Consider the following 24,484-nt stretch of genomic DNA (forward strand, 5'->3'; position numbering starts at 1 on the left):
GTCTCTATTATAAAGTAGAATCTGGAGACTAGAACAGGAGTGTGGATCAGACATGGATTTCCATTGCTGCACTCCCTCGATTTTCTTTGTATCAAGAATTTACCAGCCATCTGTTACCATTAACAGTTTACCAGATCTTAGAGACAGAATGAGAGCAGAAAGTTAATGCCTTCTGTGACTAGTGCAGGAATTTTACCAGAAGTTAAACAGGAGATTTTGCTCAAAGTTGAGTAGGCTGCTAGTTTGAAGATGATAATGATTCCATGTGCCTAAAGATCTATTACGTGTGGACTGAGAATTGCAGTTAAAATTGATGTTATCTTTGTCTTCACTTATATTTCCCCAACGTGTGACCATTAATGCTAGTTTTCATTTCTTTTTCCTTTGTAATATTTCTACCTGTAATTACATGCTGCTTCAAGGATTTAGATTATCTGCCATTGTCTGGGGGACCACAGGGTAAAAGTCTTGAGTCAAAACACCTGGGAAGACATGATAGTCATTTGCCACGATTGTTGTGTCCTAGTTTATTTAACCTTTATCCCAGTACTGCATATGCAGGCGTAGATCTTCCCAGTAATTGCTTGTTCAAAGAATGAAGACAGTGGTAAACATAGAAAATACACAAAAATAATTTGGCCACGTATGCTTGACTACATAAGATCGAGGACAAAGGTGGTGATAGAGACCACCCCAAAATTCTAGAAGATGGGAATATACTTCCACCTAATATAGCTCAGTAGGAAAAGATTTGTTTCTCCTTAGTGACATAAATTATAGGTGAAGATAGAATTATTTTTATACATTGGGAATATATCTAGTTAGTTGAAACACATCTCATGTGGACAAGAAAAGAAAACACCAGAGTAAGAAACAGGAACACATCATTCAGAAATTTTATATCTTGGAAGAGGAAAAGAGAATTAAGCCAAATAGTCCATATGAACAGTACAGCTGGTGGAGAAAGAATGACCAGAAATAAGCAGCCAGAAACCAGATTCATTGCCAGCTCTTCAGAAAGCACTGATCTTTAGAGGGCTAGGAAGCCTGGTGGACAGGCGAGCTGTGTGTCCTTCCATGACAACAGGAAGGTTATGGTGGGTCATGAGATTCTGTGGCACATGCCTCCTTCTGCCCTGGGCTGGCTGTGTCCTCTTTGAAATACTGGTGAGGCCTCCAGCTAGGGTGACTTCAACCCCTAAAAGAGACCCACAGACTTAGAAAATATGGAGAAGAAAAGGCCAAATGTTCAAGATGCAGGAGGAGCTGACACACAAGAAAAGATGCTAATTGTGAAGCAATGAAGGGGGAGTAGTGAAATCATTTAGGGAGGCCCCTGCACCTATAACTAGAATTTTTTGATCAAAATAAGAAAAAAAATTGAATAAATATCTCCTAATACCTTGTAAGTAAATCTGCAATGGCTCAGATAACAGTGGATTCCAAAAGCAAACACTGAGAAATGTAATATGTTCTGAATTACATAGGATACAGAATCCTCTTCCCTAATTCAGGAGTCTCTAAGAGTAACAATTTTCTAAAAAAACAAAATGAACAAAGCTTTAAAAACTATCAACAAATATATTTATTGTGGTGGCTTTCCCCCCATTAGATACACTTTGTTAGGAAGTAGTATCCCTTTCAGTTCCAGGTGGACCATTAAGCAGGTAATAAGATTGCTCCCCACCCCCACCCCCACTCCGTTGAGAGAGAAAGAAAACACATGACTTTGCAAACATGTTATATTTTCCTTGCTCTAGTTTTCATTTTCTATGAAATCAGAATTTTCTTCTAATAAGTATGATTTGTTTTTGGAAGTAACTTACAGGTACATGTTTACAGACTTACATAACCCAAGGGGTAGCAGAGGCTGAACCACACAGTGCTGACATAGACTGGAGACCTGTTCCAGGTAATCACAACCCTTCACAGTTTTGGAAAGCACAAAAGTCATCTCCAACTCTATGGTTTCTTCCACATTTTGCCAATCCCATACAGTATATTTAATTCTGTAAATATGTGCACTCTCATGCTTCTTGCAGAAGGACAAATGAGGGCAAGAGAACCAAGCTTATAACAGTTGTTTCTGTGGTGATAATTCCTATGATTCCAAATGCCAGGCCCTAAAATCTGAGCACTCTCTAGATTTCCTGCACAAAACAACACTGTCCTTTGAAAGATGTTTCTCTCCTCTGATCTCCTGTTTCTTTTGAAGGGATACCACATCTTTGAATTTGCAGAACTATCATTTGCTTCTTTAAACAAATAGCTCAAAAAAATACTTTTATAGGAAAAAGATGTTGCTTCTCCAGATGTCGTCATTATGTTGTTACATCTTATAGCCTATTGATGATTATGTACAAAATTTCTTGTCTCTTAAAAATGCACAGAAGCGCGTAAGATAACCATTCAAAAACATCCCTTCTTTGAACTTCCGGCTCTTTGTTGTTAACTATGCTTGTATGAAGAATATAGCAACTATCTGGAATGTTGTTTAGACTGAGCAGTAACTGACACTTTGTCCATTTGTGGTCCTAATGGCTAGAGCACCTGTCCTGGGCATCTGGTGGAGATAGCAGCATCACGAGTTTACAACAATCTCATGGGACTCTCTAGTGTACAGTGCTGACTGATACCGATTTCTGTTGTTTATCTTGGACCTTTCGCTTCTTCTGCTGCTGTTTGTCTTTGTTTTCTCGTTGCTCTGGAGTTTCTCTGCTGGGCTCCAGACCTTTGTTATCAGGTATTGCATCCTTACTTTCTTCTTTATTAAGTTTTTTTCTTTTTCTCTCCCTTCCTTTTTTTCCTGAAATGAAAGGATACACCTTTAAAAAAACATTGAATCATGTTCTATTTGGTTATTCTAAGTTTTTAAAAAGTAGTTGAATTTCTCTTAGGTTGCATACCATGCCCACAGATACCAAATATCTACTATTTAAATCATTCATTCAACTAGTCTTTATGAAGGCTGTGCTATATTTTAAGCAATGTAAGCATGAAACACATACAACATATAATGAAGCAATTAATATATGATAGTTCTGAATTCCAGATGGTTCTATTGCTATAAGTTCGATATGAATATTATTTTACATGATAGCTATTTATGGATATTTAATAGAAATTATTGAATAGATTTCTTGCCATCTAAGAAATTTATTAATGTCTATACATTATCTGGCTCCTACATAAGGCACTATTTTGTTTTCAAAATTGTCCAAGTAGCAGTTACATACTTGCAATATGCTGATATATCTACATGCCATCTACTAAAAGAGAATTAATTTGCATAAAAAATATGTAAATAAAGGTTCGTGAGGAATACCAGGATAACTATATTTTAATGCAAGTATTTATATGTTGAAATTAATTTCCATCACAAATTCTCTACATGCAGGGGTAGTTGTGTCTATAACTTATCGATAACCCTATGGTGTTAGCTACCAGGGCAGGGACTTTGTGTCTCTATCAACCAAATGAGTAGATATTTATTGGAATATACTGGATTCCATGGAGGACCTTGACCTTGAACTGGGTTTGAAGCACAGATTTATTCAGATTCACACTCTGAGGCATTTTGAAAAGTGGAATCAACACGACTTTAAAGGTTTTGATGCAGAAAAGCATATTGCAAGAAAGACTGGAGCCAGGGTGAAGAAATGGATTTTATTTTATTGGACTCGCGGAACTGTTAACAGTTTTAGAAGAGAGTAATTTGATCAAAATGCATGAGTCTGGCACCAAATTAGATGAATCGTTTTTTTAAATTTCAAATTAGTGAATTAACTAGATATTTTATTATCACGTTAACATTTTACATATACAACCTACAGTGTAAAATAATTTCAAGGGCATGGTTTTAGTAACCTCCATTCATACCCACATCCCAGTGAAAAATTACTGATTCAAATCAATATAGTAAATGAACACTAGGAACAAACTACTCCTTGGTGTGGGAGAAATTCTGATTGGGTGTATCCCTACACACTGAGCCATGTAAAATCTGAAATTAGTTTTGGTCTACAAAAGTCACTTTGGACAAAAGTATTTTGGATAAATTATTTGCATGACAGAACCAAAATATTTTCACGTCCTGAAATAGGCTGCAAATATTGAATTCAGTGGTTTGGCTTTCCTTTTCTTGAGCTCTGGTTATGGAATTCTAGGAACCAATATTAATACTGCATTCGTAAACTCGGCCAACACAGTCTCCTCGGATTTTATGCCGCAGCTAGCTTTGCCTGAGACTATATTTACAAAACCTTCCAGTTACTTTATGAAAACTTGCCTTGTTGGGCTCAACATAACACACCTCCAAATTTTGGACTCCAAAAGGACAGTTAACAAAAATGAGAACTCAGACCACGTAAAATAAATATCAGTCAAATTATTTTGGATATGTAGAGATGAGCAAACAATATTAGAGTTGACTGTATGTCTAGGGTTGACTAGTTGTATATTGATTCACCAATTCCATTATTCTTTTCACTTAAAAGAATAATCCTGGATTGATAAGATTTCTACAGAAGAAATTCAGGGTGTTTTTTTTTTTTTTTTATGCTGGCTTTACACATTTGAAGAGTTGACATGAACTTAGTAACTAAATAGAGAAAACTGAAGAGTTAATTTACTTTCTTGAATATGTACCATAATGTAGTTTTCACAAATCTGCATGAACTGAAAGAGAGCAATGCTGGTTTTTATGGTGTATGCTTGATTTGCTGAAGGACATGGCTGCAAAGGTTAGATTACATAATATTTCCATTCTGAAGAGCATTTTGGAGGTGTGCAAGCTCAACTCTAAAAATATTGTCAGTGAAAATCATTCCAAAGTTCCAAAAAAACTACTGACCCCAAACAAAATGTTATTTTTATGGAAATTATCCAAAAGTTCAGTGTTTAACATTGTTCTCTTGATGATGGTCCAACATCTTACAGCTGTGATCCCAACCATAAAGTTTTGGACATGTAAAAAATATATTGTTTCTTTCTTGGTCAGAGATTGATTTATATGTTTTCTAGCTACATGTGACAATGTACTCAACTTACAGTGCATTTCTGCTTATTAGCAAACTGATATGATTATTTCTTAATATGGGCAGAAACATTCTTGGAAATAGCTTGAAACCCAGTATCATAGTTTTATTATCCAAGGAATAACTATTTAGTCTGGGCGGTGAGTGAAAGGGGAGGTTCTACTAAAGTAACAGGAAACTAGCACATTGTACATTGTTGTTGCCCAACAGAGGGCTATTGCACAATAGAAAAATGTGATTATTACTTTTTACAGGCCATGTGTTAGTGGTTGGACATGCTAACTACCCTTTTGCGTAAGTAGTATATTTTCCTCTTGTCCAAGAAATAAAAATGCAGAAGAGTGGCTCTAGTCCATTAAAAAATCACATGCAATTTGGGAAATTTGGTAAGGTTTTCATTAAAGAGAATTTCTTTTTCTATTCTGGTGACTTTTCATTGATGTGGTCAATAGTTATTTTTATACTTTTTTGGGTAATTATGCAAACTAAGCATTCCAGTTATCACAATCTTACATATATATGTTTGTGTTTTGTCATTCATTGATTATGTGTGTGCACATACACACGCGCACCAGAATTGTGTTGTAGAGTGTTTCAATGATTAAAAGAATGTTCATCTTCCCTCGATGTTCCATCCTCATGGGCGGATTTCGCATAGAAACCATCAAAAAGAAATTGCTATTAGCAATCAAGTACAATCTGAGCCTTTGCATAGAAATGTAATGTTTAAGAACACTGTCTTACATATGTAGAGAACAAATGTATGGGCACCAAGCGGGGAAAGCGGGGGGCAGGGGTGGTGGTGGTGGGATGAATTGGGAGATTGGGATTGACATATATACATTAATATGTATAAAACAGATAACTAATAAGAACCAGCTGTATAAGAAAAAATAAAATTAAATTAAAAAAAAAGAACACTGTCTTTAGAGTCAAAAAAACATGGTGTTCAAATTCTAGGTCTGCCACCAGCTATTTGTGTGACTTTTGGCAAGTTGTTGATATCTCTCGGGATTAATTGTCTGATATTTAAAATGTGGATAATCATTACTACTTGCTAAACTTTTTAAGGATTGCGTGAGATGCTTGTAAAACACTTAGCATAGTGCATGGCACACATTAACCATGGGAGAAATGAAAGCGAATGTTAATAACTCATTACACAAACACAAATTAAACCTCTATCCCATGCCAAAGAGTGGGCTAAAACCTGGGGATACAAGTGAGATATAGAGACAGACACCATAAATATAGTCACACACTAATGCAAAATTTGAAGCATGCACAAGATCTACTGGTTGCAGACCAAGAAAAGCATTGAACTCTGCCAATGGAGATCGAAAAAGATTCGCCAGATGGGGTGATGTTTGAGCTGAGCTTTAAAGAATTAGTGAGAGTTTGCCAGGCTGAAGAGGGGAAAAGGGCATGGTAGGCAGAGAACAATATGTCAATGGCATGAAGGCATGCAAGGACATGGTGAATCTGGGGAACTGAAGTAGACTTCCTTGGTTTGATCAGAGTTTATATACAGTATATTGCCCAGAGAAGCTGGAACAATAGACAGGACTTGATTGCCATTTGGGGAGTTTGTCCTGAGGACCAGTGGTACTGAAAACTGGAGAAGGGCAAGTATCAGAATCTGAGAGCAAAGCAGAGTTTGGGTGTTTCTGTGACTAGTTTAACATGTGACCTTATTTTCTATTTCAGAAACACTTCTATAAGTAATAAGAACCCATAAAGTGAGTATTGGTAATGACTGGTCTTTATTTTTGAGCCTTAACTTTTAAAAGAGTAGCTAAAGTCTATGTGAAGACCATATAGCCTCATATTATTTAAGATTCTGTTGCAAGACAGTGTCACATAATTGAGTAGGTGATTGACCTTTTTGAGATCCTGAAGTTACTTTCTATGAATACAGTAGTATATAGCCATTTATGTAAACACCTCCTAGGGCCTTCTGCAGACCAGGTTTCCAAGCGCAGATGACTGAAAAATACAGATTCCTAGTGCCACTCCTGGAGATCATGATTCAGTAGTTTTCATGATGGGCCCAGGAACCTACAGTTAAAAACATGTTCACCCCCAGTTTATTCTTATGTGCAGCTTCATTTAAGAACCATAGCTGTAGATCAACAGAAGATCCAATTTCCTTAAACATATACTCGCAAAAAGTTTATTTCATATCACATGGCTTATCATTTCTTTTCTTATATTTTTTCCCATGGATATCAAATATGTTTTTTAACTTACTGTAGCTACTAATTTTTAAGTCAAGTTTTCTGATTAGGTACATTTGGAATAGACACCTAGATACAAAACAAAAATTAGCTGCAGATAGCCTTTTTAAAATATATCAAGGAAATATGAACTGAAAAGAATAAACATATTAAAAAGAACAAAGAGAGAAGGAAATGATCCTGAATTATATTTCCTAAATTACATATAACGTATTTTAAGTTCCAAGTAAAAATAAAAACCACAGAAAATGCTCAGTCACCTTTTTAAATATAATGCGGTTACAAATAAAAGAGTTGTTCTCCTTAGAATCACAAATATAATTTATTTATTGAGAATTATTCAAATTATGAATATCAGTTCACAGTTTTCCAGATGTTTAGAAATATCTGTCTAAGTCTTTATAAAAGCAGCTTCTTGGTGAATTTCTTGCAAGATACCACTAAGGGGAGCTATTGAGCTTAAGCAGCTCCACTTCCAAGACTTTTTCAAAAAGCTGAGAATGTATCCTACACTCTAAACTGAGGACTAAATATGACTGAATCTATGATTCAAACCAATTAAATAAATATCCCATCAAAAGTACAAAATTTATTGCTAGGTAGTTTCTCTTTATTAGGTGTGGAAGGAAATTCAACTGGAAAGGCAAGGCTTTATACCTTCAAAAGAACACAAGTGGTGTGAAAATGGGGTTAATCTGATGAATTTTGGATCTAGAGTTGGACCTGAAATTTATGTATAGAGGATGAAAATTCCAACTTTTTTCCTTTTTGTTAAGACCTCACCAAAGAAATTTCACAACGGAGGGGAAATTGCTACGGTATAACTTCTTCAGCAAATATGATTTATCGTGTAAATACATATTTAAGGGTCTTTGAACTGTGGGCACAGGACAGGACAGCCTGACCCAGTGGTGAAGAACAGAGCTGAAAGTCAGCAAGGCCAAATTCCTTCTCAGCTATATTATTACCAAATAGAACTGACTTGAGAAATGCATTAAAACCTTTTGTTTTGTTTTTGTTTTAATAAAATAGAAACACTTATTTCTTTGCTATTACTTTAACTCAGGAATTTATTCCAAATAAAGGGAAAATATGAAAGAATGATAGGTTTAAAAAAAAAATAGGCGACAATTTCTCCAAATGGAAATTTAAGCTACTTGATTTATCTACTCTGTACAGGTGATCCTTAAACAACACAGGTTTGAACTGTGAAGATCCACTTATACACGGATATTTTTCAACAGTAATATTACAGTACTATAGCTTCTGGTTGGTTAAATCCCCAGATGCAGAGGAACCATGGATATGGAGGGCGACAATAAATTATACTTGGATTAACCCTCTGAAGTTGTTTAAGGGTCAACCATCGTTTAATACATGAATTAGTTCAATTGTACTTCCATTTAACTTCCAAGATGCTTCTGAGTAACTATTCGCAGAAAAATAATTTGATGTATCATTACATGCTCTGCTAAGTGCTGTAATTTGGGGAGTTACCTTGAGCCCATTTTTGCAAAGATATTAAGACTGAAATAACATTTTGCCACCAATTGAAAATGGTTAACGTAAGAGATGTTAATCTATTTGTGTCATTCTTTTGCGGATTCTGAAACAAGTCTGTCCTGCCTGAAAGGCACTGAGTGTAAATTTTCTGACGTGAAAGAAGATAAACCCAAACTTCTTGCCATGGCGCCCAGGATGCTTGTCCTGTGACCTGGCCCCTGCTTATGTAGTCAGCAACCTTGAAGACCTCATCCTTCTCTTCCTAGTCACCTCTGCACTTCACCAGCCACACTCACAGTGTTTACAGATCCCGTATGTTTGATTCATTTCCCTAGAATGCATTCTCTAGTATCCCTCGCTCTAACTCAGACTTAAGTACTCACAGGTCACCCCTTCAGGGAAATCTTCCTCACTCTTCTAACTTTCTCTTAAGCTGGATTATTTATGTTTCTCCTCTCTTTGCTCCTTAAACTCCCAATTAGTAATCCTGTTGCAATAATCAAGGAGAAGATGACTTGCGCTGTTTTTAAAAATAGTAAGAGCAATGACAGATAACTAAAAATTAATGAACACTTCCATGTGCCAGGCATACTCCTAAGAGCGAGCACTGTGTCTATAAGCTCTATTATAACCTCCATGGGAAGATGAGGAAAACGAGGGCTCTTCTTAACCACCGTGTTCCTCTGCCTCCACAACTGTGTCTCAATAGAGCACAATGTGACACGACATCCTTGTATTCTTGTTTTATTTCACACTTAAACTACTGAATACAAAAAAACAAAAAAGAAAAGACAGTGTGCGGGTGTGGACTAACATAGGAAAACATAGAGGTTTTGTAAATATTAGAACATACTTACTTGACCTCTTGAAACTTCAGTTTCCTGAGCTGCCAGTTGCTCCTCAGAACCTAAGAGCACTTTGCAGTAGAGGTTTTGTGTCTTCACCATCCAGTTACCTCATGCTCTACCCTCTTCTGTTTTATTGCTACAAGTCTGTTTAGTTTTCATTATTTCCACTCGTCTCCCAATCACATAGAGGTAGGATATTGCATACATATATATATCTTATCATTCATATCTAACTTAGAAACTTTATTTGACTTTTAAAACTACCACTATTACATTTTTGAAATTCTAATAAAATTATCAGAGATTTTTATATTTTGTTACATTTAATATCAGAAAAAGAGAAAGAAAAACTGTATGAATTTAAATTTCACAATCCCACTGAGGCTTGAAGGCAGTCCCATTATAAATAATTTCATTTTATGGCAGATATCATAAACACCAAGAATAATGACTTTTCAGAATCTATATTTCCATAATATGCTTCAGCATAATCAACTTGCTTTTGCCAAATCAAATACTTTCCTTATGAATTGATTGTTGTCAGTAGGCCTTTACAGATTTTTTTCCCCTGTGTTGCTTAAATAGTTTCATTACTCACTGAAGATTCAAGATCTGAAATTTTGAATTCTCGCTCCACGTCCTAACAGAACTTTCCATGTGCCTTTCCCCCAAACGCAACTCCAGTCCATCTTCATGGTTCTAATGCCTAGAATGCACTCAAAAGGGACATTACCTAGAGTGCCAAGGGAGCTGTCAGAGATACTGGATACTGCATACTATGATGCCTTCTTGTTGTAAGTCGTCAGTATTAAAAGAACAGTTAAAAGTGCAAGGAGAAAAAAGAAACCCAAAATGTTTTACTATTTGCAATATTTACAATTTACTCATTATAAAAGTAAAGGGTATCCTGTATTTTATTTTATAATATTTAAAAAATATTAACAGTGCATTACGATTTACATTACATAACTATTTTAAGCTTAGTATTCTTTTATGTGGGCTAATTTCTTTTGAATCAACTACCTTTTGTTTGAAAGTTCACTTGAAATTAGTAAGTTCAGTGTTGTTTTTTTTTTCAGTGCAAAATTTCTTAACTTCACTTTGAAATTCTACCCAGCATATTAGGTTAGATTACAAAACTCTTGGAAACTAAATCACATACAATTTACATGTTGAAAATTTCCTGATCTAAGCATGTTTGCATAGTGTGTTTTGAACTAGATCTTGGGTCTTATACAATTTCATCTATTGGATAAGCAGGTAAACTTATTCTGATTTTCATTTGCTGTCAAAGAACGTGTTGGTAAATTTCACCTATTAAATCAGTCAAATTTTGTTCATTGCTTTTGCCATGAAATTCATGACCAGCTTGTGAAATGACTATTAGTGCTCTCTTTACGAAAAATGACTCTGCAGATGATATTTTGATTGTTTCACATACTGTTTATGAATTTACGAGGATATGTGTATATTGCTTATCTTCAGAAATTAGACAGCGATATGGCTGACACCGCTATTTCAAAAACCGTTGAAACCTGCCTAGTAGCATTGTCGAGTGTCCTCCCAAAATTTTCAGTAGAGACCAGTCTTCTCGAAGTATTAATGAGTATCTTGGAAATTAATTTATGTGTTTATCTTTGTTGTAACACTCATTCTCTACCTTGTCTCCCTCCTCACAGCCCACCCTCAACTCATGTTGACTGCTGCTATAGGCTACCACCTTATACATCAAGGTAGAGAATATGTATGAGTCTATGGAATGTTTACATCAAAATTTTTTCATATCATCCTTTAAAAAATTTATTGCAGCAATTTAAATATAAAAAAATACCACCCAGTTTTTTTCTAGGAACAGCCTCTTTGAAAATTCCTATCATATGCATATTGCCAGACTTAAAGTATGTAAGATAGTTTATTATGGACAGGATTTCCTACAAAATTATTTTAAAAGCAGAATACACAATTGTCAGACCATCTTTTGAGTGATTCCTTTAAGAAGTATGGGCAATGATTTCTTTAATACTTCACTATAATGAATGTTTAAAAACCATTTCATATTTTTGTGATAAATTATTTTTCCTACTTTTGTGTCATTAAATTTTTTTTTTCTTTTGGCTGAGCTGCGCAGCATGTGGGATCTTAGTTCCCCGACCAGGGATCGAACCTGGGCTCCCTGCAGTGGAAATGCAGAGTCTTAACCACTGGACCACCAGGGAAGTCCTCAATTTAAATTTTAAATGTAACAACTTTATTTAATATATCACTAGTCAACAATAAGTTGAAAGTACTGCCTGAAGTGTAGACTGCTTTGAAAATCTGAGTCTTAAAAATGTCTTTCTTGGTGAACTTTTCTTGGTGAATTTTCATTCTCTTGCTCTAAATCTTTCTGAGTTGACAATCATCCTACCCCAGTACCACTAACACATGCTAAAGTAACACAATAAAGAACGCTTAAATTTGTTGACTTACCCAATTCATTTACCTTAGAGGACCAAAAACCTCAGTTATATCAATATTTGATTCTGAAAATTAACAATTGATATTTTAAAACTGTTTTTCATCCTCACATATTCCTCTCATGAGAGAACACAATGACAGTGTGTTTTCATGTAGAGCTTAGTCAGAATAACACTGGTATTTGAATTTTCCCATTTTTCTTCAGTTAGGTGTGTAGGTTCACAGTTCAGTCTTTCATACTTGAAATACAGGTTCTGGAATCTGTTTATGGTAAATATCCACCAAACGCCTTTTTTTTTTTTTTTTTTTTTTAAAAGAGAATCACTAAGCCAAGAGCACTGTCTTCATCTTTCATGAAATATAGTTTTCCAATTAACAGGAAAGTCCTTCATTTCAAAACTCTGAACAGAATGCTACTTGAAAATTCATTCCAGCTGGTTAAATTGAAGAACTGAAAGAATTCCAAAGAAAGAATATTCTCTTGGCATTTATCATTTGACTTTCATTTGGATAAATTTCCATTTGGTCCAAGAACTTGTCTCAGAATTTTGTTCTTCTGAGACAAAAAAAGAAGTGTTGATAGGCATGTTTGACTGTGCTGTACTTCCTCCCTTACCCAAATTGTGTACTCGGTTGTATTGACAGGAGGAGATGGCCTCATACTTGCTGACACATTGGCAGTGATTGATTATACAAGAAATGTTGATATTATTCTAGTCACTTTTATCATTTTATGCACGAGTTGACTGTGCTGTCTAATTCTCATTCTACCACATCCCACTCTTTCTTTCCTTTGAAGCTTTTTACTGCTTGATGGAGGAAAAATGTAACTCTAATCTGGAATTACATCACAGGGGGGAAAACAACTACCAAGCGTTTTATCTAGTGTGTGTTACTCCATATTTTTAGTAAAGATGTCACACTCTTTTATAGTTATAATTTAGTATTTTCAGCAATTTATTACTTATGTAAAGCTAATTTTTTTAATGCAACTTCAGTACATTCTCAAATGTTTTCACTATTAATACTAGTTTCAGTAATACTAGTTTTAGTATTTTCTTTTTTTGTTACAGATTCTATCTCAAACTATTGACTTCTTAACTAGCTTAGAAAACATAGAGTACCCCATGTAGCCTCTACTATATTAAAATTTGCAAGAAATAAAGTTTCTTCATTAATGTAAATAAGATAATAAGGGGTGTATTTCACCTGTAGCAGATAACACAAGCTGTTTTAAGTACTTTTTCTCTCACTCTGTTCGTGTGAATATCTGTTCTTAATTAGAAATACTTTTCACATGCATTTCCATAAGCAACAAGGTAGCTCCTTGTAATTATTTCATCAACAGTGGTTACATATACTTGAATGGAATACAAATGATTTAATTTCTTTAAAAGTTTTTGGCAGTTGAGCGTTCACTAATCTAGACATATCCACCCTATAATTGAGATTAGTAATATTTTACCACATCTCATTTTACAGTTTTTCATTGTACTTCCTTTCTCATGGTATTGATGCATGTTAGTGTGGGGGAGGAGTTGGGAGAGTAGACATGTGCAACAAATGTGTGTGTATGTTTGTGTATACATATAAATACATATGCACATATTTATTTATAGGTCCCTTCCCACCACAGATGGAAAAGTTCTATTTTTCTGGTGGATTTAAAAATATTAATTCAAAGACAGAAAGCCTGTTTTCCAATTTAATTTTCAGTAAGTCTGAAAGGAGATTTAGCCAATTACAAGAGTTCTTCAGAAACCCGAACCTTTAAAATTAAGAGACTCTGCTAAGTTATGTGACTTTTACCTTTTTCTTATCAAACATATTTTCCATATGTTAAATTTAATTTAACTTAAATTAAGTTGCACCCTTTCTTTTTTTCTTTGCAAACTTTCAAAATGTTGTGGGAAAAATAGAATGTGTTGCTCTAATAAGCATCTGATTAATGCAGAAGAATTTAAAGAATTATGTTCATTCTTTGGATACTCAAACTTTTACATGTGGACTTCCCCTCCTAACACTGACATTATCATGAGAAGTCCAATTTCCCTCTTCTTTCTTTGCTACTAATGAGTCCATTTCCTTCCATTGTTTTGATTGGGTCCCTAAGTGTATATTTTATGTATTATCTACTGAATTTTGATCTATATTTCCAGGCCCTTTTTAATATGTCATGATGATATTGAATTATGCTTCTACTTTTTATAAAATAGGAAGAACATTGTAGTAATAACTGTAAATATGATGGACTTACCTTTGTAGAAACTCAACCTTAATTTTGTTTCCCTATAAAAATATTTAGAAAGAAAATACAATTCACAGGATGGGTTATTTCAGGTCGGGTGGATAACGTTGGGGTTTCCAGCAGTGGGTTCCTGATTCATTTGCATAATTTTGTGCACAGAGAACCTGGAGGCATAGGAGGCCTCCATACCTGGTACACAGGTAAGCACTGCTACCATTGCTCCAAAGAATGTGGCAGTTTTGCCTTTCTCTTTGGCCCAAGCCTGTACACAGTTGTGACTCAATAAATATTGGTTAAAAAAATTAAATGAAAAGATGAATAATGCTCTCTTTTCTTAATTTAATGCTTGTCATTCTATTTGAGGGAGAGACGGGGAAGGACAGACATAGAGAGAGATGCTTTTGATGTTATTATCACATATGCAAGCATGCTGTGATTACCCAGTATTTTGAACAACTTGTCTTAATGAATGACATTTATTATTATGGAGTCCTCTGCCAGTTAGCCACTTCCATACAATATTGGTTTCAAGTGACTACAATCCACTCCAGAGAGCTGCATCATGGTTGCAGGGAAATAATTTTAACTTGTCATGCTCTAGAAGATCATCTTTGGGACCAAACCAATGATGAATAACTAGAGTATCCCTAAGGCTGTTTCAAGTAGAGAACTTAGAAGTCCAGGTTGCGACAGAGGTTACAGAGCATCCTCTCTTCTACTGTGAGAAGGAACTTAAATTCTAGAACAGTTTTAGGGATTTGAGGGCTCTAAGGTTTCCCTGAGACTGGGAATGTGGACAACCTCTCAGCCCAAAACTGGGAAAGAGTGGCCTAAGAAAATTTTTCTGAGACTGGAGAATAAGAGGTGGTCAGGGAGAGAGTGGGGAAATGGAGGAGGAGAGGAAGGGACTTGGATGATTATGAAAAGTTGAAAGATGGCAAAATAGCTTTTTTCTTCCTTAAATTATCTTCTATAGCAGGCACAAATGATGCTTTATTTGGTGGAGTAGGGAATGTTGTCTTCTTTTAAAATAATGAAATATGACCCTGGCTCATCTTGGCCCAATCTTAGGGCTTTTGAAGTGGTACTGCACAGTCTCAGAAGTTTGATTTCCCCTTGAGTTTTGACTGACTGTGGCTTTTGTTGTAATCCATTGAATTTTGTGTTCGGTGGAATTCCACCAAAAGGAAGGGCCCTTGGGTAATATGATGAAACTGTCAATTTAAGAGGGTGTAGCAAGGGCAGCAAATGGCACGTGTAATGCAATTAACGAGAGAAAGTCGTAGGAAGGACTTAAGCAAATGAGCTGAAAATGAAATAAACTGTAACAGTTTCTGAAGGAATGAAATCTGTCTTACACCATCTCCACAAAAATGAATCCTTATTGTTTAATTGAGAATTTAAGAATCAAATAAGATGCTCTTGGAAATAAAAAGGCCAAATGAAATAGAAAAAAAATGTTCTAAAGGAATAAATAGTTTTTAATATTCCATGTTTTGGTTTTTTACCTTCTGAGCAAAGTGCACAATCTTCCTGTGTCCCTGGAGACCATATGAAGGTAGAAAGGGGAATATATGACCAATGATTGATATAAACCCTTCCCTTATCTCCAGGGAACTTTTAGGAAAAAGGGTAGTAGTCAGGAGGTGATTAAAAATGCTGAGGAGTAAGAATATTTAAGGATGGCAGGAGTAAGATTGGCAGATTTATCTCTCTGCTGTGCTGGGGGTTGAGGGGATGGGAAGAAGAATCCTTTCTTCTCTATTACACCTTGGCCACCCTTAATCAAGTACATTTTGGGGCCCTGTAAACTCTCTTGGTACTTTTTAGATGCACAGGCCTTGAGGAGTGAAGCACAGAAGGCTGTCTCCTGGGCAGCCTTCCCTGAGTATGAACAGGTCTAGGTGTGGGTGATGAATCTCTCCTAACAGAAAACAATACCCATGATTTCTAAAAATCAGCAAATATTTCAGAGATCACTGAATGCTCTAATAGATGATTTTTGCTACTGCTCACAACACATAATAAGCATTGTATTCTTTATGTATGTTAATATATTTTACATTTTTGATTCATACATGGATTAATATATTAACATATTTTGCTGTACTAGTTGTTAAATGTTTTGAAAATCACTCCTTGCCTATATACATCCTTTAAGATACATTTCAAAGGCTGCTTTCTCCATGAAGTCTTCCCCAGTTATTCTCCAGCAGGTGAGTAGGGATGCAGTCAAGTATAGCTTCTATGACCTTGGACTTTGAAGTTAGAAAGATCTGAGTCTGATTCTCTGCCAAAGCATTTAGTCATTTTCTATCCTTGGGGGATGTTGCTTAAACTCTCAAGACCTCATTTAAAAAAGTATGTGCTTAAAAATATGTGTGGCATTCAATTAAATGTCAAACATCTGAAATGGGTATCAGAGAATGTATATTTTAGACTTGGCTATATTACTTAGCAGCAACGTGACCTTAAGTGAAGCGCTTTCTGTGATTCAGTTGACTCATTTATAAACACGAACAGATATTTCCTATTCTTCTCACTACTTGGGATAGGTGTGAGGAACAAATGATATATAACTACTTAGAAAATTGAAAAAATAATAAAATTATAACCCCTAAAATAATGATGATATGATGGTGGTGGTGGTCTCTATGAAGATATAAAACAGGTGAGTAGATCAAATCACCTTTGAAAACAGAAGAGCCCTAACTTGACTAAAATAAAACCTTAATTTTTTAAGACTTTTGGTGGAAGTCCTTAACCCACTCAAGTCCATCTGCTTTAAAATTTTAAAAATCTTACTCCTTATGTATTGCTCAAACATGTTATTGTCTCTTCATTCTCATTTAGTTCAAGCCTCTTACCATCTCCAGAGTGTAATTCTGCAAAACTAGGGACACTGCATTATTTTGCTTCCAGCTGTTTTCCACTTTGCTGTCAGGTTACCCCCTTATAGCACGGAGGGCTGCTCTGCTGTTCCTGTTGGTCTCTTGTTTTTTTAATCTCCCCTGTGCCTGTATTTCCAAAGTTGGGAATACATAGCTTAGAAGGCCCTTCAGAATCTGACCCCAGTCTATTTTATAGTGTTATTTTTTACCCTAATTTGCCTTTGCTTCAGCTATACCACGTGTCTCATGAATATCTGATCACATCACATTCTTTCTTGCTTTTGTGCCTTAGATGCTCGTCCTTAATGGAAAGCTTCTTTAGCTGAAAGAATTCTACGTGCTTTTCAAGAGCCAATAACACTTTACCTCCTCTGTTTCCAGAACACTGTACCCATCTGTCTATTTTGCCATTATTTGTTTACAACTAACTCTCACATGAAATTGTGAACTCTTAAGTGAGTCTCATACAGATTTGTGTATCTTCCTTGTCATTTTCACTTCTTGCATCTAGCATGGTTCCTGGCATACAGTAGTTACTCAACACATAAAGTCACAAGAAAGGATGAATAGGCAGAGTGTTCAATGCCAGAATCATACAGAACTAGACAAGCGGTGATACCACAAGGCTTAAACAGCAAAAGAGTTTAACGACAATTCTATTCATAAAAACAGATTTTCTAGTAGGACATCAAGTTATTTATCAGACTTAGTTTGCCTTTGCCACAATTATATTGCTTTGTCAGTTTCTTTATATTCTTTTTAGTAAAGGAATCTTTGCTTTTGGTGATGATGTGATCCAGTAAATAAAACTGTTCTATATGAGGCATGGCATCATTACGTCACCCCAGCTGGAAGCAGTAAGGATACAAGGCTTACTCATGGTTCCATCACATCCAGCTTCCAATTTTCTAAGCTTCGGTTTGTCCACTGATTAATATGCACAACACATGCATGATGAGTTAGGGATGATGGATTTAGTCATATTTTCTACAGTCTGTTTATGAGAAGGATTAACTTTCCTTTTTAAATCAGTGAGAGATAGTCAGAGGGGACACACAGGCAGAGTAATGAAAGAACTGGGCAGACTTAGCTGAATCTGTCAACAATTTCTTATGGAGGAAATCATCACCGTAAATGTTCACTTCATAAAAAGGAGCAATGCTAGTTGATGTTTGGTCCTTGGCTTGGTAATCATTTATTTACCCAGGGTCCATTCAGAGAGCATTATGTAAATTGGGAGCCCTTCAAATTTCTAAGAAGCATGATCTACTTTACTGGAATAGCCGTGTGGCAGGAAGAATAATAGCCTCCCAAAGATGTCCATGTCCTAATGCTGGAACCTATGAATATGCTACTTTACATGGCAGATGGGAATTAAGGTTGCAGATGGAATTAAAGTTGCTAATCAGCTGACTTTGAGATGGATAGAGTATCTGGGATTATCTAGGTAGGCCCAGTCTAATTTCATGAGTCCTTAAAAGAACTTACAAGGAAGAAGAGGCAGAAGAGAGGGCCAGAGAGATGCTATGTGCAAAGGGCTCACCCTGCCATTTGTAGCTTTGAAGGAGAAGGAAGAGGCCCTGAGCCAAGGAATGTGGGCCGTCTATACAGGCTGGAAAAGGCAAGGAAGTGAATTTTCCCCAGCGCTACTAGAAACAAACACTGCCCTGTGGACACACTGATTTTAACCTAACTAGGCATGTGTTTGTCTTCTGACATATAGAACTGTAAGATGATAAATTTGTGTTGTTTAAGATACTATATTTTTGATAATTTATGGCAGCAGTAGAAAACTAACATGAGCCCAAACTTTGTAATGGTTTTCTTGTATTTCAGTTCATAAATATATGCCAAAAATGTTTTTGAAGACCACTATCCTACTATTTAGATGCTCTAGGTAACCTGAATGGATCATCTTGGCTCTGAATAGCATCTAACTTGTCTAGACAGACTGTTAGAACATAAGCACCACAGATTTCTTTCTGGCAACTTTATTCCTCGAAATTTGGAGAAATAGAATTTACTGGTGACCAAGCCTGCAGAAAGCAGCTGTGTCAGAAATACTAAGTTTTTAAAAAGTCATACCTCTAATACTTATCCAATTCTTGTGAGAACCCAAAATTTGCTTTTCCTAAAAATGATCTGATTAATTATAAGACAAATTGTGAAACAAGATGGGTCCTTCCCATCTTATTTTTTTGTATATGGTGCATACCTTTTCAGTGTCAATTTGTGAACAAGGATTCCTATTAAGCAGAAATTCATCTGGAGTGTATCATCTGCAAGATCAGCTTTAAGAGAAATGAAAAAAATGTGACGACAGGGAGATTCTTTAAGAATGAAATTATGCCTTCCTCCATGCGCCCACACCAATGTGGTTACAGAACTTTGGGGAATTTATTCCAATGTTTTCTGTACTCATGGTGTTCATTGCTTCAGTTCTTCCTATCAGAACCTCCTGAGGTCAGAAAGTTTTGCCCTTTTCAGAGACTTTTTTCAGCCAGTGAAGGCTTCTGAGCTAACCAGAAATCAAAATGGGATGCTGCATTTTGTCAGAACTGCATGTTTAGTCTGCTTTCTTAGGAATAATCAAGAAAAGTTATATGTGAAAAGATACAGATGCTCCTTTCTCAGTGATATTTTCATACTTTTGAAGTATAATATGAAAAAATCTAGTTGAAATCTAGAACAACATGTATTTTGTATATCCATGTATTTTATTGATTTATAGAAGCTCACAAAAAATAAATATCTTTTGGAAATGCCTAAGATTATATATATAATATTATTATATTATACATAATATGTAATACAAGGCAATAAATGTTGTATCATGGTGATGTTGACCCTTAGTCCAGAATGTCTTTCTTTGAAAATGTATAGTAAACAGATATTCTACTATTTATTCTGACTTATAATTGAGCACATTTATAGCATGGAGAATATTTTTAATTTATCAGACTTCCAACCATTTTAGGAAAATCTCAAAGAGGTACCTAAAAATTAAGTTGCCCCAAATTTAATCATATTACTTATCTTTTATTTTTATTATTATGTGAAAAAAGTAGGACTCAAATTAACGTTGCCTTAAGACATATATTTTGTTATGAGTTTAGTAACTAAAAAGCATGTGTGTATATGTTAGAGAATCTCAAGGAGTTGTTTGTAATATTTGAAGTTGTTGTCCAACCCAAATTCTATAAAATGTTACTACTTAACTATAATATACCATCTACTGCTTAAAAATCTATACAGTGAAATAGAATTAGTTAACATTTCAATATTTGGATTAAAGATGACTATAGACTCTCTCATAGGATGTAAAGCCCTAGAAGAGCAGCTAGGTAAATACCTATTAATATTCTATTAATACCAGTTTCATTTCACACTTCATTTCTATTTCAGAAATGAGTCAAAGGACTGTATCCAACAGATTGAGACTAATGCTAGTGAAATAAAATTTATTATTCTATTCTATCATTAAAAAAACCAGCAAAACGCCAATAACAAAAACAAAACTTTAAGACCACTACTTGGCTCTCTCTGACTCCCTTCCCTGGACAGCCATTAAATAATTGACTTTTGAGGAAAAACAAGCACATTTGTAAAAAGTCTGGCTTCTTGTGAGTCCTTTCTCCCTTTGTCTTTCATCTCTTTTACTCAAGTTATAAAAAAAGAGAAAGTAGATGCAAATCTTTTTAATTTACATTTTTAAAAACTTCTTTTCAGTTCCTGTTTCACCAATTTAGTTTTTCACCTAGCTTTGATTATTCATCTTTATAGTTCCTGACTTACTATGTTCACACCTTATCAAAAATTCTAATAGAATATAGAGTTAAGTTCTTGTGACCAGAACTTATTACTGGCATGGAACATTTGGTGCCAACCTCCAACGAATCCCAGATTACATTTGTATCCACGTCCTCTTTTTGACAGGGTACTATCTTCTGCTGTCTCTGGGCAAATACACAGGTCCTGTCTGCTGGATGACCAGCTGGGTTTAAGAAGGAGACGGACTCTCATGGTTGACAGCTAACCAGATGAATGTGCCTCTTCTGTACAGCTGAGGTAAGGAATTGTCATCAGTGAGTGTTTGGTACAATTTGGTAGCTTGAAAGGCTGGGAATTCACATTTGTGATATTTAAGCAGATTTTAGTCTCATTGGCTTATTCCCAAGAATTGGGTAACATGTTATAGTTTTTGATGACTTGTTGGTTATTTGTTATTCTTCTAAATTCCCAAAGAATGAGCAAAATATCCAGTGGGAACACTGACATGAGCAGCAGACTTAGCAGTCACTTTTGTGAGCCATCAGCCGTGGCACATCACATTAAAAACCCCAAACGCAGGCCAACCTTGGGTCAGAATTCTCCCCAGTTAGAGGAAGACTCTACCATGAAGGAAAAGAGCAAGTTCAGAAAGAGTCTTGGCTTAAAATGTAAGGTTTGAGAATCTTAGTAGGGTGGAAGGGGTGGAAACAGGTAGTGTTTATTAGAAATAAAAATTTGCTGCCACAGAGAATCACAGGGATCATCAAGAGTATAGTAATTCAGCTACAAGGAATTCATACCTTGTAACGGGTGTCACCTGAGTTAAATGAAGATGAACTTTGACTTTTATTTAAAATTAAATAAATATATAAACCCTAGAGTAAAATAGTTCTTCTTTAAAATGTGTCTTGAGGTTTTTCATTATCCAAACCCTGGATTATCGTAAATTCATCCTAAATTTCTTTCCGGTGACTCCTAAGATAAAGTGCTTTTTTTTCCCCTTTCCTAGACATTAAAACACATTTTACTCTTTTTTTTTTTTTTTTTTTTGCGGTACGCGGGCCTCTCACTGTTGCAGCCTCTCCTGTTGCGGAGCACAGGCTCTGGACGCGCAGGCTCAGCGGCCATTGCTCACGGGCCCAGCCGCTCCGCGGCATGTGGGATCTTCCCAAAACGGAGCACGAACCCGTATCCGCTGCATCGGCAGGCGGACTCTCAACCACTGCGCCACCAAGGAAGCCCCACATTGTGCTCTTTTAAAGGCTTATTCTTTCCATCTGCTTGACCATATTAAGAATAGTCATGAAAACTGGCTGACCTAAAACAAGTGGGATTTTAGGACCCAAAGAAGCTAATAGTAAGGAGTGAGCATTTAGGTCTATTCACCAAGAAAAAGGAAATAACAAGTTCCCTGACACTGGAGCTTCAATTCCTTTTGTTACAGGCTTGTACTTCAGCTTCTTTTTCTGCTTAGTCATTGCTTTAACTCCCACTCTGAGATTAATTGCATGACCCTTGGAGATGAATGATCTTCCACTTAATCTTAGCCAATGCAATCTGGACAACCTCAGGGTTGGTGAGGCTCCTCTTGGGTGGTTTTCATTTGTTTTAAGAACATTAAAGTATCTCATAAATCTATATTTATTATATTGGTGAGTAATCTACTATAATTAAATATGAAATGCTGAAGACAATGTTAAGGTAACATTGGGGTCACAAACCTCTTTTTATGGTGGTTTCATGGCTGCAAAAATACTCTGGAATTTGCTTTTGTCTTTATGTCTGCATCTGTTTAACATTACGAAGCATCCAACAGCATATCATTTTCAAATGGGCACTTTATAAGTGTTTTAAAATAATAGTGATGTTTCTTGATTATAAATACACACTGCTTATAACAAAAAAATTTAAGATGAATCTTGGAGAGAATGCAGCTAACCATACCCTCATTCAATATGAAGTGTCTTCACTCACCAGTATTAGAAAATTTGGTGAGCCAGTTTTAATACAGTATTTAAGAATATTCAGGGTTTAATACTAGATCTGTTCCTACTAGTTTTCGATTGAGACCAGTATGGAGGTAACAGAAATCAGGCAAAGTAATAAAAAAAATCAGCTCAAGTCCATGAATTTGGATCTATGATTTAGAATGGACTATGATAAATGTGCTAAAATTGACCTTCGTAATGCCTTCAGGGAGAAAAAGGATTTGTTATGCAAATTAATATTGGAACAAACAGTTGTTTTTAGAGGTGTTTAAATTATCAAAAAGTATAAAATTTTCCAGCCCTTTATATCATTTATGAAAAAAATCAATGTTACGAGAAAGTATTATTTGATAACTGAAGCAGTCACCTAACCAATTTTCCACTTGACTGCAATAGATTAATCATATGCAGTTGAGGAAAGTATCACAATTGCATGTTGTTCAAACATATTCTGTAAACACTAGCAAAGCTATTCCTTTGGATTTTCTGAATTTTCAATATTAAGCAAGATGCATCCCTCCAAACCTAACAAAAACTAAATACTATGCTTTGGAACTTTGTCTTCAGTAAAGGAACTCAATTTTCTAAGTTAGACAGATGAACAAAACAAAACAAATGTGCATACCCAAGATAAGAGACGCTAAGTGTCAATTATAGGGATAAAACCACAAATCAATAAATAACTCATACTAGGAAAATATATATGTTAGAGGACAAATGAATTATAGAACATAAAGAGAGGGAGAGTGAGTGTTTTCAACAAGCTGGGATAGTCACTTCTTTTTGTATTGAAATGTGCTACAAGATCTATTGACTATGAAGTTTTAAAATTGAATAAATCTTCATGCATTTGTACCTAAATTCAGGAATACAAATGAAAGAGTTACTCACTCATATGATTCCATGGCTAGTTTAAAGAGTTAAGATAAAGCTGCCCAAAGGTAGAAGCGTCTCCATAAATCTAAACACTATTTCTATCAGACAGCCTTGCAAACTGGCCTAGGAAAATTTTACTGAGTACTTCAAATGTAAATCTATTGTATGGCTGAGAATAAACACAAATAGATCACAAAATGGGCTTTGTTAAAGAAAAATGTGTTGGTGACTATGTTCCCAGTTCTCTGACTCCGTATGTTATTAGTTTTAATTACCGTGTAGCACACACATACTTAAAGTTTGAGGAGAATGAAGTTAGACTAGTTACATTCTAATGGCTCTAGAGAATATGGTGTCAGTGAGGTCAGCTTGTAAAGCCATGGTCCTCATGTTCCCACAGGACAGCAGCAACAAAATAAAATCCAGCATATAAGCAGTTTCATTATGTATCTGTAACCCCGATTTCTTAACATCCCATGTTTCTTTTGCTCTCTTCACACCTCTCGGTCTTTTCCTGATGGGAGCATATCCACTATTCAAAAATGAGATTTAGTGAAGTGTTTGTAAAAACACACAGGCAAGGCCAAAATGGCAGCCACCAATTTGTTCTTATTTCCATTAGGCCATCC

General features: G+C 35.5%; 1 protein-coding gene and 1 non-coding gene across 2 annotated transcripts in view; both read right to left on the reverse strand.

Annotated features, from left to right (window-relative positions):
* Positions 1-1,567: 1,567 nt before the first annotated feature.
* The window catches only part of RSPO3 (R-spondin 3), a 77,385-nt gene continuing 54,468 nt past the window's right edge, over positions 1,568-24,484 (reverse strand). Inside the window, exon 5 of the mRNA XM_004263849.4 lies at positions 1,568-2,806. Within this exon, the coding sequence (XP_004263897.1) occupies positions 2,613-2,806 (194 nt within the window). The 3' untranslated portion in view covers positions 1,568-2,612. The remainder of the gene's footprint in view (positions 2,807-24,484) is intronic.
* Positions 11,768-11,840, reverse strand: TRNAG-UCC (transfer RNA glycine (anticodon UCC)). The gene has a single exon. It is a non-coding gene; the product is annotated as a tRNA-Gly (tRNA).

Source organism: Orcinus orca, chromosome 12 (assembly GCF_937001465.1).
Source record: "Orcinus orca chromosome 12, mOrcOrc1.1, whole genome shotgun sequence".
In the NCBI taxonomy this organism is placed as follows: Eukaryota; Metazoa; Chordata; class Mammalia; order Artiodactyla; family Delphinidae; genus Orcinus; species Orcinus orca.